This window comes from Podarcis muralis, chromosome 6 (genome assembly GCF_964188315.1).
Source record: "Podarcis muralis chromosome 6, rPodMur119.hap1.1, whole genome shotgun sequence".
Lineage (NCBI taxonomy): Eukaryota > Metazoa > Chordata > Lepidosauria > Squamata > Lacertidae > Podarcis > Podarcis muralis.
In genome coordinates, this window is record NC_135660.1 from 88,746,410 (window position 1) to 88,760,806 (window position 14,397).

At 45.0% G+C, this 14,397-nt stretch overlaps 2 protein-coding genes across 4 annotated transcripts in view; one reads left to right on the plus strand and one right to left on the minus strand.

Annotated features, from left to right (window-relative positions):
* The window catches only part of SORBS1 (sorbin and SH3 domain containing 1), a 112,717-nt gene extending 106,539 nt beyond the window's left edge, over positions 1–6,178 (plus strand). The window contains exons 32-33 of the mRNA XM_077930695.1: positions 766–878; positions 3,162–6,178. Coding sequence (XP_077786821.1) covers positions 766–878; positions 3,162–3,229 — 181 coding nt within the window. The 3' untranslated portion in view covers positions 3,230–6,178. The remainder of the gene's footprint in view (positions 1–765; positions 879–3,161) is intronic.
* Positions 6,179–8,227: 2,049 nt separating this feature from the next.
* Positions 8,228–14,397, minus strand: part of COG3 (component of oligomeric golgi complex 3) — a 44,306-nt gene continuing 38,136 nt past the window's right edge. For 2 of the 3 annotated variants that reach the window (XM_028728912.2, XM_028728911.2), the window contains 3 exons: positions 13,333–13,460; positions 11,215–11,313; positions 8,228–9,059 (listed from right to left, as the gene is read on the minus strand). In XM_028728912.2, coding sequence (XP_028584745.2) covers positions 9,030–9,059; positions 11,215–11,313; positions 13,333–13,460 — 257 coding nt within the window. In that variant the 3' untranslated portion in view covers positions 8,228–9,029. Of the gene's footprint in view, positions 9,060–11,214; positions 11,314–13,332; positions 13,461–14,397 lie in introns of those variants that run through there. The other variant, XR_003706662.2, reaches the window with a different exon arrangement.

A 14,397-nucleotide genomic window follows, 5' to 3' on the forward strand; every position in this document is an offset into this window, starting at 1 on the left:
GTTTGAAGATTTACCGTATTTTTTGCTCTATAAGACTCACTTTTTCCCTCCTAAAAAGTAAGGGGAAATGTGTGTGCGTCTTATGGAGCGAATGCAGGCTGCGCAGCTATCACAGAAGCCAGAACAGCAAGAGGGATTGCTGCTTTCACTGCGCAGCGATCCCTCTTGCTGTTCTGGCTTTTGAGATTCAGAATATTTTTTTTCTTGTTTTCCTCCTCCAAAAACTAGGTGCGTCCTGTGGTCTGGTGCGTCTTATAGAGCGAAAAATACGGTATTTAGGGGCTGGCTGTGGTGCAGAATAGGGTACAAGGGAGCTGATGGGAACTGAATATGGTCAGAATATTGTTGGATAAAGTTGAGAGAGGGCAGAGGAAATTTAGACTCCTATCCCAGCAGATCTCCTGTTTGTGGAATGCTCTCCCCAGGGAGCTTCACCTGGTACCTTCGTTATACACCTTTAGGCGCCAGGCAAAAATGTTCCTCTTTAACCAGGCCTTAAAGACATGCAATGCTCTTTTAAATGTGTTGGGGAGGGGGGATTATTGGGTTGGTTTTTGGTTTTATTATGCACTTTGTCTTTTTATATTGTGATTTTTATCTTGTAACTGCCCTGAGACCTGTGGGTATAGGGTGGTATACAAATCTGAATCATCGTCATTGGATCTGTATTTGAAGACAGTTAGTTACAAGAGGGATGTTGTTAGTAGTGGCTGACAATCTCGTCCCTTAATTCTACCCCCCTCTACTGTTTCTGTGTCTTTTCAGGCTTAGCTACCAAGCACTGTACAGCTATGTCCCGCAGAATGAAGATGAGCTGGAGTTAAGAGATGGAGATATCATAGATGTCATGGAGAAGTGTGATGACGGCTGGTTTGTTGGTGAGCATGACATCTGTCATTTCAACTCGTTTTTATAACGTTAACGGGAAAATTAATTAATATCATCCATTTGATTCACAGACCTATTTACACAAAATCTAGTTAGCCAGAGCAGCGTACATGCTATAATTCTGCTAATTTGCTTGACTCAGAGTGATTGCGTATATTCTGCTGTGAATTTGCTATGCATTTTAGCAGTAACAGCTGTGGCTACAAATCGTAATGTTTTCCCTGTGACACCCCCCCCTACCAATGGAAAATTGTCTTGACAACCCAAAAACTTTCCTGGGCAAGATTCAAGCAGCAGGTCTATATATGTTTCGCAAAAGCTACTGTAGAAACAGCGCTGGGATGGGGAAGAGCCATGAATCGGTTTCTACTTCCTCAGACCCCCCCACACACTGATGTTCTGCAGCAAGAAATTCTGCCATATGACCCACCAGTTAAACAACTGTATAGCATTAAATCTCATTAAGCGGAAAGGCTTATCTGAGCCATTTAGTAAATATGATCCTTTCCCTTCCCTTCACAGCAGGTATAGAGGGAGAACAACATTTCCTGGTTATGTTTAGATATAAACCTATTTTCCTCAAGCATGTTTTAACTGTAGAATGCCTCAAAATAGCCATTAATTCCTTAGAAAGGCTCAGCGGTAACCAATTTTGATTGCTAGGTGTTCAAGAAAGAACACACATGCTGTTAGTGCATTCTGATTTGTAACAGGCTTTGTGGATGTAGACAAAGTAAATATAGCCATTAGTTTAGAGAGGATATTCACTCTGAGTTTTCAGCCATTGGGAAACCGACCTCCAAACATAGAACACCATTGGCCATGCATTTTGGTACCCCAAATAGATTCGCAACACCTTACCTTGAACTCTTTCCAAAACACTAAATTTACTGTTGACCCCCATTGGAATTCCGGACAATTACGGCATATGTAGACAGCTCTAAAACCTTCAACTGTTGCAAGAGGCTGTTTAATTGAGCCAACTATTGTCTAATAACAGCAGTTATTATTCACATGCTCATCCGAAAACAATTAATAAACTGAAATCCTTTGGGAGAAGACCGTTATTTTACTTTTATTGTAGTTATGGATAAGCCAATCACTCATGCAATAGGTTGTAAAGACCTGTTTCATACCAATAGGTAAAAAAAACAAACCTGTTTCAGACTATTTTAGTCTTTTCAGCTCAAGCCAAGCCCTTGAATCTGGTGCTGTGCATTCACAAGCCAAATGCCCTCCGCTTGGGTCCAGTTTCCAGTCCTTCCTTCTCTGCTCTTCCGCCCTGTTCTTCAAACATTGCCAAACTGACACCCACTCACTGACTCTGTGGCTTGAGACCAATACTTTTATTTCGAAACGGGGCCTCCCTCCAGCTAATCATTTCAAATTGGAGCGATCAACGTGCACGACGCTTTCAAGCGATATTAAAAAGCATATCTTGCCCAAGGAATCTTACAAACTGAATTTTGATGCGGCAGAAGACAAAAGGGCGAGGAAGCAAAGGAACAAAAGATGTAGAGTTATCGGTACATGGTCTTTTATTTCAGCTAGGATTAAGATTTATTTTGAGGTGAGACTTGAAGAAAAAGAGGGAGCTCTTCTGGTATGGACTTCCAAGGAGAAGGGGCATCACATCAGATCTCTGTCCCATTGGGCAGCATGTGTTTCAGCATTCTTGGAAGACAGTCACAGGCCATTGGTCCACGTAGCTCAGTGTTGTCTACAGACTGGCCGCAGCTCTCCATGATTTTAGGCAGGGTTTCAGCCTTACCTGGGGATAGGTAGAGGTAAAGGGACCCCTGACCATCAGGTCCAGTCGCGGACAACTCTGGGGTTGCAGCGCTCATCTCGCTTTACTGGCCGAGGGAGCCAGCATACAGCTTCCGGGTCATGTGGCCAGCATGACTAAGCCGCTTCTGGCGAACCAGAGCAGCGCACGGAAACGCCGTTTACCTTCCCGCCGGAGTGGTACCTATTTATCTACTTGCACTTTGACGTGCTTTCAAACTTCTAGGTGGGCAGGAGCAGGGACCGAGCAACGGGAGCTCACCCCGTCGCGGGGATTTGAACCGCCAACCTTCTGATCGGCAAGCCCTAGTCTCTGTGGTTTAACCCCATGCACTAACCAAATAAGTGGAGGATCCTTTCACGGGATCAAGTTGCGTGTTACCCTGCTACACAGCGATATCAAAACAAAGATGGAAAAGCCATCACCACCAGCCTGCTTTTTAGGCCGCCACACCCACGTTTGTCCTTGTTTTATTTCTCAACAGGCACATCCCGGAGAACACAACAGTTTGGTACTTTCCCGGGCAACTACGTGAAACTTGTATCTTCATAAAAGCCATTGCTAGCCCATTGGTGATTTCACCAGGAGAGAGAGAGAGAGAGAGACAAAGAGAAGGACCTGGGTTTGAAACTGTAAGGAAAAAATGTTCAGAAAAGACTTATTTCATGAATGTAGCCGACAAGCGAGGAGACACGGATGTGAATGTGGTAAAGTGTTGGACTTACTCGAAGCCCTTGCCTCCTTTAAAGGTTGACCAGAGCAAAGTACCAAGCCGCTTACAATGCTGCCTTTGTGCCTGCTTTTATCCTTCAGGGGTGGCAAGATAAGACTTCGCTTTCGTTCAGTATTGAATATTGTTCTCCGCGGTGTGAAACTGGGGGAAAGCAATGAGATGGGAGTGTGAAATAATGTGAGCAGGGTGGGGAGGGGAAGAGAACACGAGAACAGTGAATGCATTTTGGTTGCAGAATCTGTGACTGCAGTCCGGCTGGCAGAGGGTGAAGTTGGTGTCTCATCCTGCTAAAAACCTCATGCAGCTCTTGTTCCCTTCCTTTGGAATGTGCACCTTAACACATATGAAGGGGAAAGGAATTTACGGAGACCCATTTTATATAGAAGGGCACATTACCAAGATCGTCCTCCCATTATCTTTTAATTCACTACACCAGATTTAAGCAGGCTTTTCTGTGTTTCCTATTCCCCCGTTTTATTGAGGTTGCAATCTTCTATTTTGTTTTACTGGTCAGGCTGTCAGAAACCCACTTTTACTGCACTTAACTAAAACAGCAAGTAAGGCAGCGGTCTTGGCACTGTGCCTTGAGGCAGACGAAAAGAATTGAGCCTGGATCTTTGATAGGTCATTAAGATTTGGCGTTACCGGCAGATAAAATGTTGCATTCTATTCTGCTTGACATTATCCAGCCACGTTCTAGGCATTTTGACCCAGCTTTTCCACACATATCCTGAAAGTTCTGCCCACTGCATGTTCTGGGCCAGATCTACTCAGAATGTCATCTGCACAAGCTTCCTAAAGCTACATTTCTGCCAGAGGCGCTTGTGCTGAAGCCATTTCCAGTGGTTTGTGCCTTTGTGAGAATTTAGTGCATTCTTTTTGAGTGTGCTTTGGAGGAACACTGCGTTAACCCCCCCCACACACACACACACCAATAGTGCGCATTTTAAAGCATAACTGTTGCCACTAATGCTTCCTCGTTCTCTTAACTGGAATAGCTCCTGCCGGAGGATTTATTTGGAAGTCAGATGCAGTGATTTCAGGTCACCTAATTTCCTAAGTGGACTCCTACCAGCCCAAATGGCAGACCAGACGATTGGTAGGGTAAGAAAAAGTGATCCATTCATTCACAACTCTCTACCTTAGAGAGCAGGGGTGCGGGTGGCGCTGTGGGTTAAGCCACAGAGCCTAGGACTTGCCAATCAGATTGGCGGTTCGAATCCCCGCAACGGGGTGAGCTCCCGTTGCTCGGTCCCTGCTCCTGCCAACCTAGCAGTTCAAAAGCACGTCAAAGTGCAAGTAGATAAATAGGTACCGCTCCGGCGGGAAGGTAAACGGCATTTCCGTGCGCTGCTCTGGTTCGCCAGATGCGGCTTAGTCATGCTGGCCACATGACCCGGAAGCTGTACGCCGGCTCCCTCGGCCAATAAAGCGAGATGAGCGTCGCAACCCCAGAGTCGTTCGCGACTGGACCTAACGGTCAGGGGTCCCTTTACCTTCACCTTACCTTAGAGAGCAAGCAGCCAGACTCTATCAAGGCATCCTTCTCAGTTGTGGATATATTCTGGCAAAATCTTCCTGAATGTGCCTTTTTAGAATTGGTGGCAAATGTGATTTTTCTGCCTGTCTTTTTGAAAAGAAACACAGAAAAGTACAAGCAACCTGCACGTCTGGATTTCCAAAGCCACTTTGTTTTGGATCTCCTTGAATTATACACTTCTCTGACTGCAATCCTTTGCACACTTACCAGGGAGTAAGCCCCATTGTGTTCAATGGAATTTAATTCTGAGTAAGCATGCATAGAATTCCAGTGCCAATTTCCCAAATTTTGCACTTCCGTGCAAAACGAACCTGTTATTTTTTTCATAGTCATTTTGTTTAAAAGGAGAAAAGGGGTCATGGACAAGTACAACTAGCAAAGATTTAGATTGCGATTTTGTCATAAGCTGTATTTATTAAATATAAAAATCCTATTTTTCTGCTGATGCTTTTATACCGTTTATTCATAGTAACAGCAACTAACTCACGGTCAGCATGTTTGCAGTTCGTTGTATTAATAGCCATGCTCCAAAATAGCAGGATTTTTCTTTTGCTGACTCTTCCCCACCCCCCCACAAGATCAGCCAAAAAAAAAAGTCAATTGAAGTGCTTTAATATTATGACTGTATATATGTATATTTGCCTTTGTATAGACTTACAAATAACTTATATTGAAGAAAATTAAATTCATTGAAAGCTTTTTAAAAAGGGCAGTAAAGAAGAAGACTTTTCCATTTTTATTTATATTAAGTAATTATTCCATGTACGATCACATTAAATACGAGGGGTTAGCAAAATTATAGCTCCGTTACAACTAAGCCACAAAATGCTGCTTCCATCCATTTGGAGAGCTAACATTTTCATAATGAAGGATTGTTACCGCCTGAGTCCCGTTGAAATGATTTACAGTCTCCTGCAGCTCTTGCACAGGAGAAGAGCCCAGAGAACAGCTTCCCTAACGTATTTTAATGGGTTTCTAATGCTTTTTTTATTTGCATTTTTATCTGAAGCAGCGTTTAGACGTGGCATTAAAATTGAAAAAGGATTGGATAGGTGCAAATCATGAGCTTAACCATATTGGCCGTATGTAACCATCTCGATGCCATTTTTAGTTTTAATAATGCACATGCGTGTTCCGTGCTCACCCATTACCCGTCAAGAAGTCACGTTTTGTGTTTTGTTTCCTCATTGCAGTGGATTATTATTTGACAATAAATGGAAAGATTGAATTCAAAGTGTGTTCTTTTACAGAAGTGATTTAGTAAACAGCAGCCTCCGGTTGGTGGTGCCTGTATTCGCAAGAATGTAAGAAAATCCCTTGCTGATTCAGGATCCTGGGGCTCTCCAAGGCCGGAGGGATGCCTGGGCAAAGCTCGCACCCAGGACCTGAGCACACCAGCGCTCTCCTCAACTGTGATTCTCTGCAACTAGTAGCCACTGATCACCTTATTTTCCAAGAAGTGGTCTCATCCTCTTTTAAAGCTGTCTCTGTAAACCCCTGGATACTATTTATGGGCACATTTGGAATGTGAAATTGCCAAGGCAGTACGAATGAAGAATATGCAAAGGTGGACAAGCTCCCTCCGCGCTCAGGAGGCTTCACGTTGCTTTCACTGAAGCCTGGAGAGCGAGAGGGATCGGTGCATACCGACCCCTCTCGCTCTCCAGGCTTCAGGGATAGCCGCCTGAAGCCTGTGGAGCGCAGTGCGAGTTCCCGCTGTGCTCTGCAGGCTTCGGGTTCCTTTCGCTGAAGCCAGGACAACAAAACTCTCCCGGCTTCAGCCAAGCGGGAGGAGAAATGGAAGGGGCTCCGTTTCTCCTGCCGCTTCGCTGAAGGGGCGCTGAGCAGAGAGGGGGAGAATTTTTTTTCCTGTTCTCCCCCTCCTATGGTCCGGTGCGTCCTATAGAGCGAAAACTACGGTACCCTTCAGGAGCGGCTGGCAAACTTTGTTCCACGAGGCTTGCAAAAAGATACTTTCGGATGGAAAAGTAACAGGAACAGAGTGCATACCTTCCATTCCACAAAGGAACAACCAAATTAGCATGACGATAATTATCCGCAACACAGGATACAAAAACCTACAGTTAGTCCAACTAAACTACAGATGAAGCCCCACTTCAATCCCTGGCAGGGATGCTTAAGAGAAAGGGGCTAAAAGGAAGCACAGCTAAAGCAATCTGTGTGTTGTATGTCTCAACAGTTGGCAACAGCTCAAATAAGTTTTTTAATAAATAAATATAAAAGGAACTTGCCTTCAGAAAATACCGGGGAGGACTTTTCCTGAAGCGGCCATTCGAAATCACATGCAACTAGCCCAGCATAGACAAAACGAAACTATCTCGAAGTAAGAAAAGCAGAACTTTTATTTAAAAGGGGGGGGGGGACAAAGAGGAACATTAGTCAAATAATATAAAGAATCTTTGAGAACGTTTTAAATTATGTACACTATTTTTATACGTAAATATCTGAAGCTGTAGCTTTATACAAGTTTGCTAGAACAGGATGACACAGAGTGGGTGGGATAAAAGCATTCTGCTTTAGAAACAAAAGGATTTGGTCAACCGATTTGAACGCTTGGGAAATTTGATTAAAATACATTATAACTTCGTATAAAGCAATCATGCCATAATTTACTTGAAAAGCATGATACGAAGCCCACAGGACGTCATTTTACAAAAAATCTGCTTTGCAGTAACAGCTTTCAACGGGTGCCAATTGCCTTGTCAAATGGGGGGGGGGCAGGCAAACAGCTTGAAGCTACTTTAAAAACACACCACTAATATGCAGACCCACCCCCCCCCAACCACCAATTTATGAATAAAAGCAAAGCGGTAATGGGAGTTTTATTTCTTTCTACAAATTTGAACTCGTAACTATAAAAGCTTTCTTATTAATTCCAACCCCAACCACGAAGATGGCTTTCCCCTCAAAGTATTTTTTGGGAATTACCTTAATGTCATATATGTTTGTTGGAACTTAAGTTTTAGTTCCTTCTCTCCATAACTAGTGCTGCCTCCTTTTGTTCCTTGTTCACGCTAGCCTCCTGAATTTACAGTCATTTTGGCATCCAGGGCATCTTGAAAAGAGAAATGTTTAAAGCAGGGGAAAGGGGACTCTGTGACCCTCCAGCTGGCTAGAGACAGGGAAGGTGGCAGGTTAGGAAACTCTGGTTTAATGTAAACTAAAAAGCATGAGATAAAGTTGCCACAAGCAAGGCAGCACAGGCAAGCTCTCCATCTCCACTCCAATTAAGGTTTTTAGTTGCTGCTTTTTTAAAAAAAAAAACCAGAAGTTCTAATGGAGCTTCATTTTTATAAAATGGATTATTTCACGTATCAGTAATTCAAACTTAGAAGTCATTTCTCTATGGAAATTCCTCGATTGCATAGCTTTCTCTGCAAATCCTATGCACACAATTTTACTGCGGCAAATTGGGTTTCTTTTTAGAGTTATTAAGAATTGGTGAGTGTCAGTACAACAGTCAAATACTGGAGAAATTTTCACAATGTGCTTCATTTGCACGTGCAGCTAAACCATTTGATATACAGCTGAACAGCTTCAAATGAGACTTATTGCCGGAGGGCAAATGAAAACTATTCCACAAATACTCTCTTCACCACTCACTGACTGCGGTGCCATGATGACTTGTGAATGTGCAATTTGGAGGGTATTATTGAGATAGTGTGGGAAGGTTTGTACATACACTTATGCCTTCTATTAAAGAGATTCGTGGGTCCCTGCCTTCTCCAATTTATTTTCAGCACATCCCTTGGAAAAGAAACAAACACACGTTAACAAAATTGGGTAAGGGAGCAAATAGAATTTAACCCCAACATGTTTTTGGTCAAGGTAGGTAGATACTAACAAACAAAAAAAGCTGACCATTGTTCTGAATAAAGCAGTATTTCTGCTTTATTTTTTTAAAAAAGTTATAACATACTGGTGTTCATCCTCTTGTTCACCTGACCTTTGGATGGATGATGCTAAAAGCAGGTAGGATGGCACACCCCGAGTCCACTTCAGATAAATGTCCATTTCACTGCCTGACAGACAATTTGAAGAGGCTTCTCAAAGAGGGACTACTTTGCTGTTGACAATAGGAGATTTACCTGGAAGGCAAATGGCAAAGGAGTTTCACTACTGTGCAACTCGTAATGCCTGTTTTACAGAAGCAGTAAAATTTGGGGGTGGGGTTTGCACAGGGAAGGTCCTGGATATGGAGATCTGAAACTATTTGAGGGCAATACATAGGGCTGCTGCCCAGAGCAGCGCTTCCGTTGCCGCAAGGAATCAGAGGAGGAAAAGATGCTTCTTAAATGGGAGCACAATCTCTTTCCTGTGCGTTGAGCAGGGGTGGGGGCTTTCCTCTCGTATAGACACACACAGAGGAAGAGCTTGTGGCTTCCTAATCCCTTCTGCACACCATACCACAAACATCCCAGACTGCATGGCCCAGGGGTCAGCAAACTTTTTTAGCAGGGGGCCGGTTCACCGTCCCTCAGACCTTGTGGTGGGCCGGATTACACACACATACAGTGGTACCTCGGGTTACGTACCGTATTTTTCGCCCTATAGGGCGCACCGGCCCATAGGGCGCACCTAGTTTTTTTGGGGGGGGGGGATAAAGATTTTTTTAAAAAAATTCCTCCCCAGGCTGCTATCCGCAAGCCTGGGGAGCCTGGCGGGAACTCCTGCGGGCTCCCAAGGCTTGCGGATAGCTTCCTGAAGCCTGGAGAGCGAGAGGGGTCGGTGCGCACCGACCCCTCTCACTCTCCAGGCTTCAGCGAAAGCCTGCATTCACCCCATAGGACGCACACACATTTCCCCTTCATTTTTGGAGGGGGAAAAGTGCGTCCTATAGGGCGAAAAATATGGTACTTAATTCGTTCCGGAGGTCCGTTCTTAACCTGAAACTGTTCTTAACCTGAAGCACCACTTTAGCAAATGGGGCCTCCTGCTGCCGCCGCACCGCCAGAGCACGATTTCTGTTCTCATCCTGAAGCAAAGTTCTTAACCCGAGGTACTATTTCTGGGTTAGCGGAGTCTGTAACCTGAAGCGTATGTAACCTGAAGTGTCTGTAACCCGAGGTACCACTGTATATACATATCTGGAGACTGAAAGGAGATGCAATCGGGGGTTGACCCCAGCCCTGGGCAGCGGGAATCCCGGCAGAGGGGGGCTTCTCTCTCCCCCCAGCCCCGCCCCTCCCTCTGCTTTCCTACCTCCTCCACTGCTCTGCCTGCGATTGGGAGCCGGCGGCAGCACCGCCGCCTCTCCTTTCTGGGCCAGCTTTCCTGGGCGCCAGGCACACCCATGGACAGACAGGGTGGGTGGCAGGTCTGGGCATGCAGGCAGCGAGGCTTCGAATTGGCTGGCACCAATCAAAGCCCAGGCGCCTACCTCCACAGGGCAGGGAGAAGCCAGGAGGAGGGGCCGCCATGGTGGGAGGGGAAATGGCGCAGCCCAAACAGATCCACGTGGCGATTCCCAGACCGTCCACAGGCTGGATCCAGAAGGCAATTGGTCCTGATCCGGCCCGCGGTCCTTAGTTTGGCATAGCCTATAAGCAAAGTTTTGAGCAAGGCCCTTGTACCAGTTACAACGGCTGGCTCTTGCCTAGATCTGAGACATCCTGTAGCTTTGTTTCTGGATGCACTGCTAGCCTGTCAACATAACCCAAAAGCAAGCATTTGTGCTGCTTTTGTCTTAAAGCCATCTGCGAAATATATTCAGGGGCCAAACTTCCCATGCTCAGAACATTTAGTTAAAAGAATATATTGATCTGACCGAATTTCACCCAAAATGTACTGTATTTTTCGCTCTATAGGACGCACCAGCCCATAGGACGCACCGGACCATAGGAGGGGGAGAAGAGGGGGAATTTTTTTTTTCTTGTTCTCCCCCTCTAAAACAAGGTTTGTTCAAGGTGCATTCACCCAAAGCCTCTGGAGGCTTCAGCCGGCTACCCTCCCCAAGCTAGAACAGTGAGACTGTCTCGATGTTCTGGCTTGGGAACAGCCTTTCTAGCCTCTGCAGAGGCTTTGCGCGCAGCCATCCCCAAGCCAGAACAGCGAGACGGAGCGCTCTGCAACGCTCCGTCTCCCTGTTCTGGCTTTGGGCTTAGCCGCGCAGCCTGCATTCGCTCTATAGGACGCACGCACATTTCCCCTTAATTTTTGGAGGGGGAAAAGTGAGTCCTATAGAGCGAAAAATGCGGTAGTTCACACAGAATGGTCTTTTAAAATAAGAGTTTCCTTACATACCTGTTCCATTGAAGGGCAGGCTACAATCTGGAGATCTTCTTTGCTAAATTCTTCTTTTAGTAGAGCATGCAGCTTCTGGAACACTTGCTGAATATTGTTCTGAGGAAAGGAAGAAAATATTTAAAACTTCCCTTTAAAAAATAATAATAATGCTTTCTATTACATTTTCCATTTTTGGTAATCACAATATCCATACATAAACCAAATATTTTTAAATAAAATATTTAAAACTTCCCTCACCCTAAGACCAGCCTTCAAATATGGACGCATACAGAGAACGGATATCCAGCTTGGGGAAGAACTAATGAGTTAAGGTGACTTAGAAGCTTCCTTTTTTTGTTACTTCTACATTCTCCCATTAGGCAGTTAAAACTCAAGGAGTCAGAGGTGTCACGGTGTAAGAAAACCTACAATAGCAGCTGACAGTCTACATAAGCTCCTAAGATGAATAAAGCCCCTTATGCAGCCTTTATCTGTAAAGGCACTGCCTACGAGAAGGATGCAGGAGTGACAGAACATAATAGCAGCCTTGCTGGATGTGCCTGGCCTAATCCAGCATCTTGTTAACTAGATGCCACCAGGAAACCCACAACCAGGCCTTGAGCGATACTGTTGTTTTCCAGCAACTGGTATTCAGAGGCATGGAGTCTCTGACCCCAAAGGTAACGTATACCCATCATGAATATCAGTCGCCGATAGGCTAATTCCCCTTTGCAGCCAAAGTTGGAGGCCATCATTACATTCTGGAAAGCCAAATTTCATAGTCCTGCTATGTGCTGCGTGAAGAATCAGCTTCGCTAGGTGACCCCACAGTGATACCAATTAATCCGTTCCTGAAGTCAGTTCTTAAACCAAATCCGTTCCCAAACTGAGGCGTGCTTTCCCTAACGAAGCCTCCCACTGCCGGTGCCCTTCCATCATTCAGCTTCCGTTCGTAGACCAAGGTAAAGTTCGCAAACTACTTCCGTTTTTGCAGAGTTCGTAAACCTAATAGTTCATAAACAGGACTGTTCGTAAACCGAGGTACCACTGTACTATGAAAGAGAAAGGGTGGGGGACTGCTTTCCACACCGTGAATAATTTTACACACCTTTATCATGTTCCATCCTTAACTTTCCCGCCCCTAAACCAAAAAGCCCCAAACGCTGCAATTCTTCATCATACAGGAGTCGCCACAGCTCTCTGATCATTTTGATTTCCCTTTTCTGCGCCAAAACTGGCTCTACAAGCCACATTTGGCTTATAGGCAGCTTCAGGAAGTAAACGAAAAGAAGATTAAGAGGACAAATTCTGTCATGAACTCAGCTGCAGGCGTTTACTCCTCACCCACAAAATCACCTTTCCTGGTCACTTGCAGACATCCCTGGCACTACAAGGGCAGCAGAGCAGAGAACTACAGGTAGACTAGAGAAGAGGAGGAGGAGCCAGGATGCAGCAGGAACTGTGGTGTAAGAAGTGAGGACAACCAAAGACCTGGCATTAGCTATAGGAAGATTTTGCAGGCCATTCCAGAATATAGGGGACGCGGGTGGCGCTGTGGGTTAAACCACAGAGCCTAGGACTTGCCGATCAGAAGGTCAGCGGTTCTAATCCCCGCAACGGGGTGAGCTCCCGTTGCTCGGTCCCTGCTCCTGCCAACCTAGCAGTTCGAAAGCACGTCAAAGTGCAAATAGATAAATAAGTACCGCTCTGGCGGGAAGGTAAACGGTGTTTCTGTGCGCTGCTCTGGTTCGCCAGAAGCGGCTTAGTCATGCTGGCCACATGACCCGGAATCTGTACCCGGCTCCCTCGGCCAATAAAGCGAGATGAGCGCCACAACCTCAGAGTTGGCCACGACTGGACCTAATGGTCAGGGGTCCCTTTACCTTTACCAGAATATAGTACCATACGTTTGTCCAAGAAAAAGGTACAAACTTCCACAGAATCACCAAAGGGATGAGCTACAGAGGTTGCTTAGTTTGAGGCAAAACAGGATCTCTTGACTAAAAACACGTTGTAACAGTTTGCAAATATGAATAAGTGACTATTAAAGTATCCATACAAGTATGTAAAGCGAAAAACCTATAAAACTCTGGTTCTCATATTAATAAAAAAAGGAAACACTACCAAAATACTTACCCTAACGGGCTTGAACAAGATGAACTCTGTGTCTTTGTTGGATAAATACAGCGACATGCTCTGCAATGTCGAGGGCAGTTTCGTTTTGATGGTCCTGTATGTTGAAGACACCAAGTCGGCAATCTTTGCTGCGAAGCAGAATTCAAAGACGTATTAGTGGCAGAGAACTTGTCCTTTTGAAATCCAGTCATGGTTTATTGGCTGTCTCTTATACGAAGCAAGCACCTGTCCTGCTACATGCTTGTCACAGAATCACAGAACTGCAGAGCTGGAAAGGGACCCCCAAGCCCAGCTCCCTGCAATGCATACATTTCTTTCCATACATTGCAGATATCTAAAACTGCTGTGTTAGTTTCTGTAAAAATATGTATTTGCAAGCAACCCTAATCCTTCTGGAAATGATGGGATCAACATCAAAGCAATACATATAAATTGCATTTATATCCTGCCTTTCCTTCCTTACTAAGGTGTAAATGAGATGGCCTTCCATCCAGTAACTGACCAGACCTTAACCTTAGTTTCACAAACTGACTACACCAGGGGTCAGCAAACTTTTTCAGCAGGGGGCCGGTCCACTGTCCCTCAGACCTTGTGGGGGGCCAGACTATATTGTGAAAAAAATAATGAATGAATTCCTATGCCCTACAAATAGCCCAGAGATGCGTCTTAAATAAAAACACACATTCTACTCATGTAAAAACACGCTGATTCCCGGACCGCCTGTGGGCCGGATTTAGAAGGCGATTGGGCTTTGTTTGCCTACCTATGGACTACATCATGCACCTTCGGTTAACCAAAAGTAATTTGTTGGTGGAAAGAGAATAATGGCAGTCACAATGCAACAAAACTTACTGAGAAAGGGCCTCCTGGATTTGCAACCTAAAAAGTCATGGAGTGGGACCCATGCAGCAACTCCAAAGTATATTTTATTTCAGTAGTAGCGGAGTGCCCATAAGGAACTTGTGTGTGTGTGTGTGTCCAATGATACAACTGCCATGCACACAGTGGTGGAAAGGAGATGCCTGCTACTGCACTATATTGTCATCCTTCCCACTTACCATATTG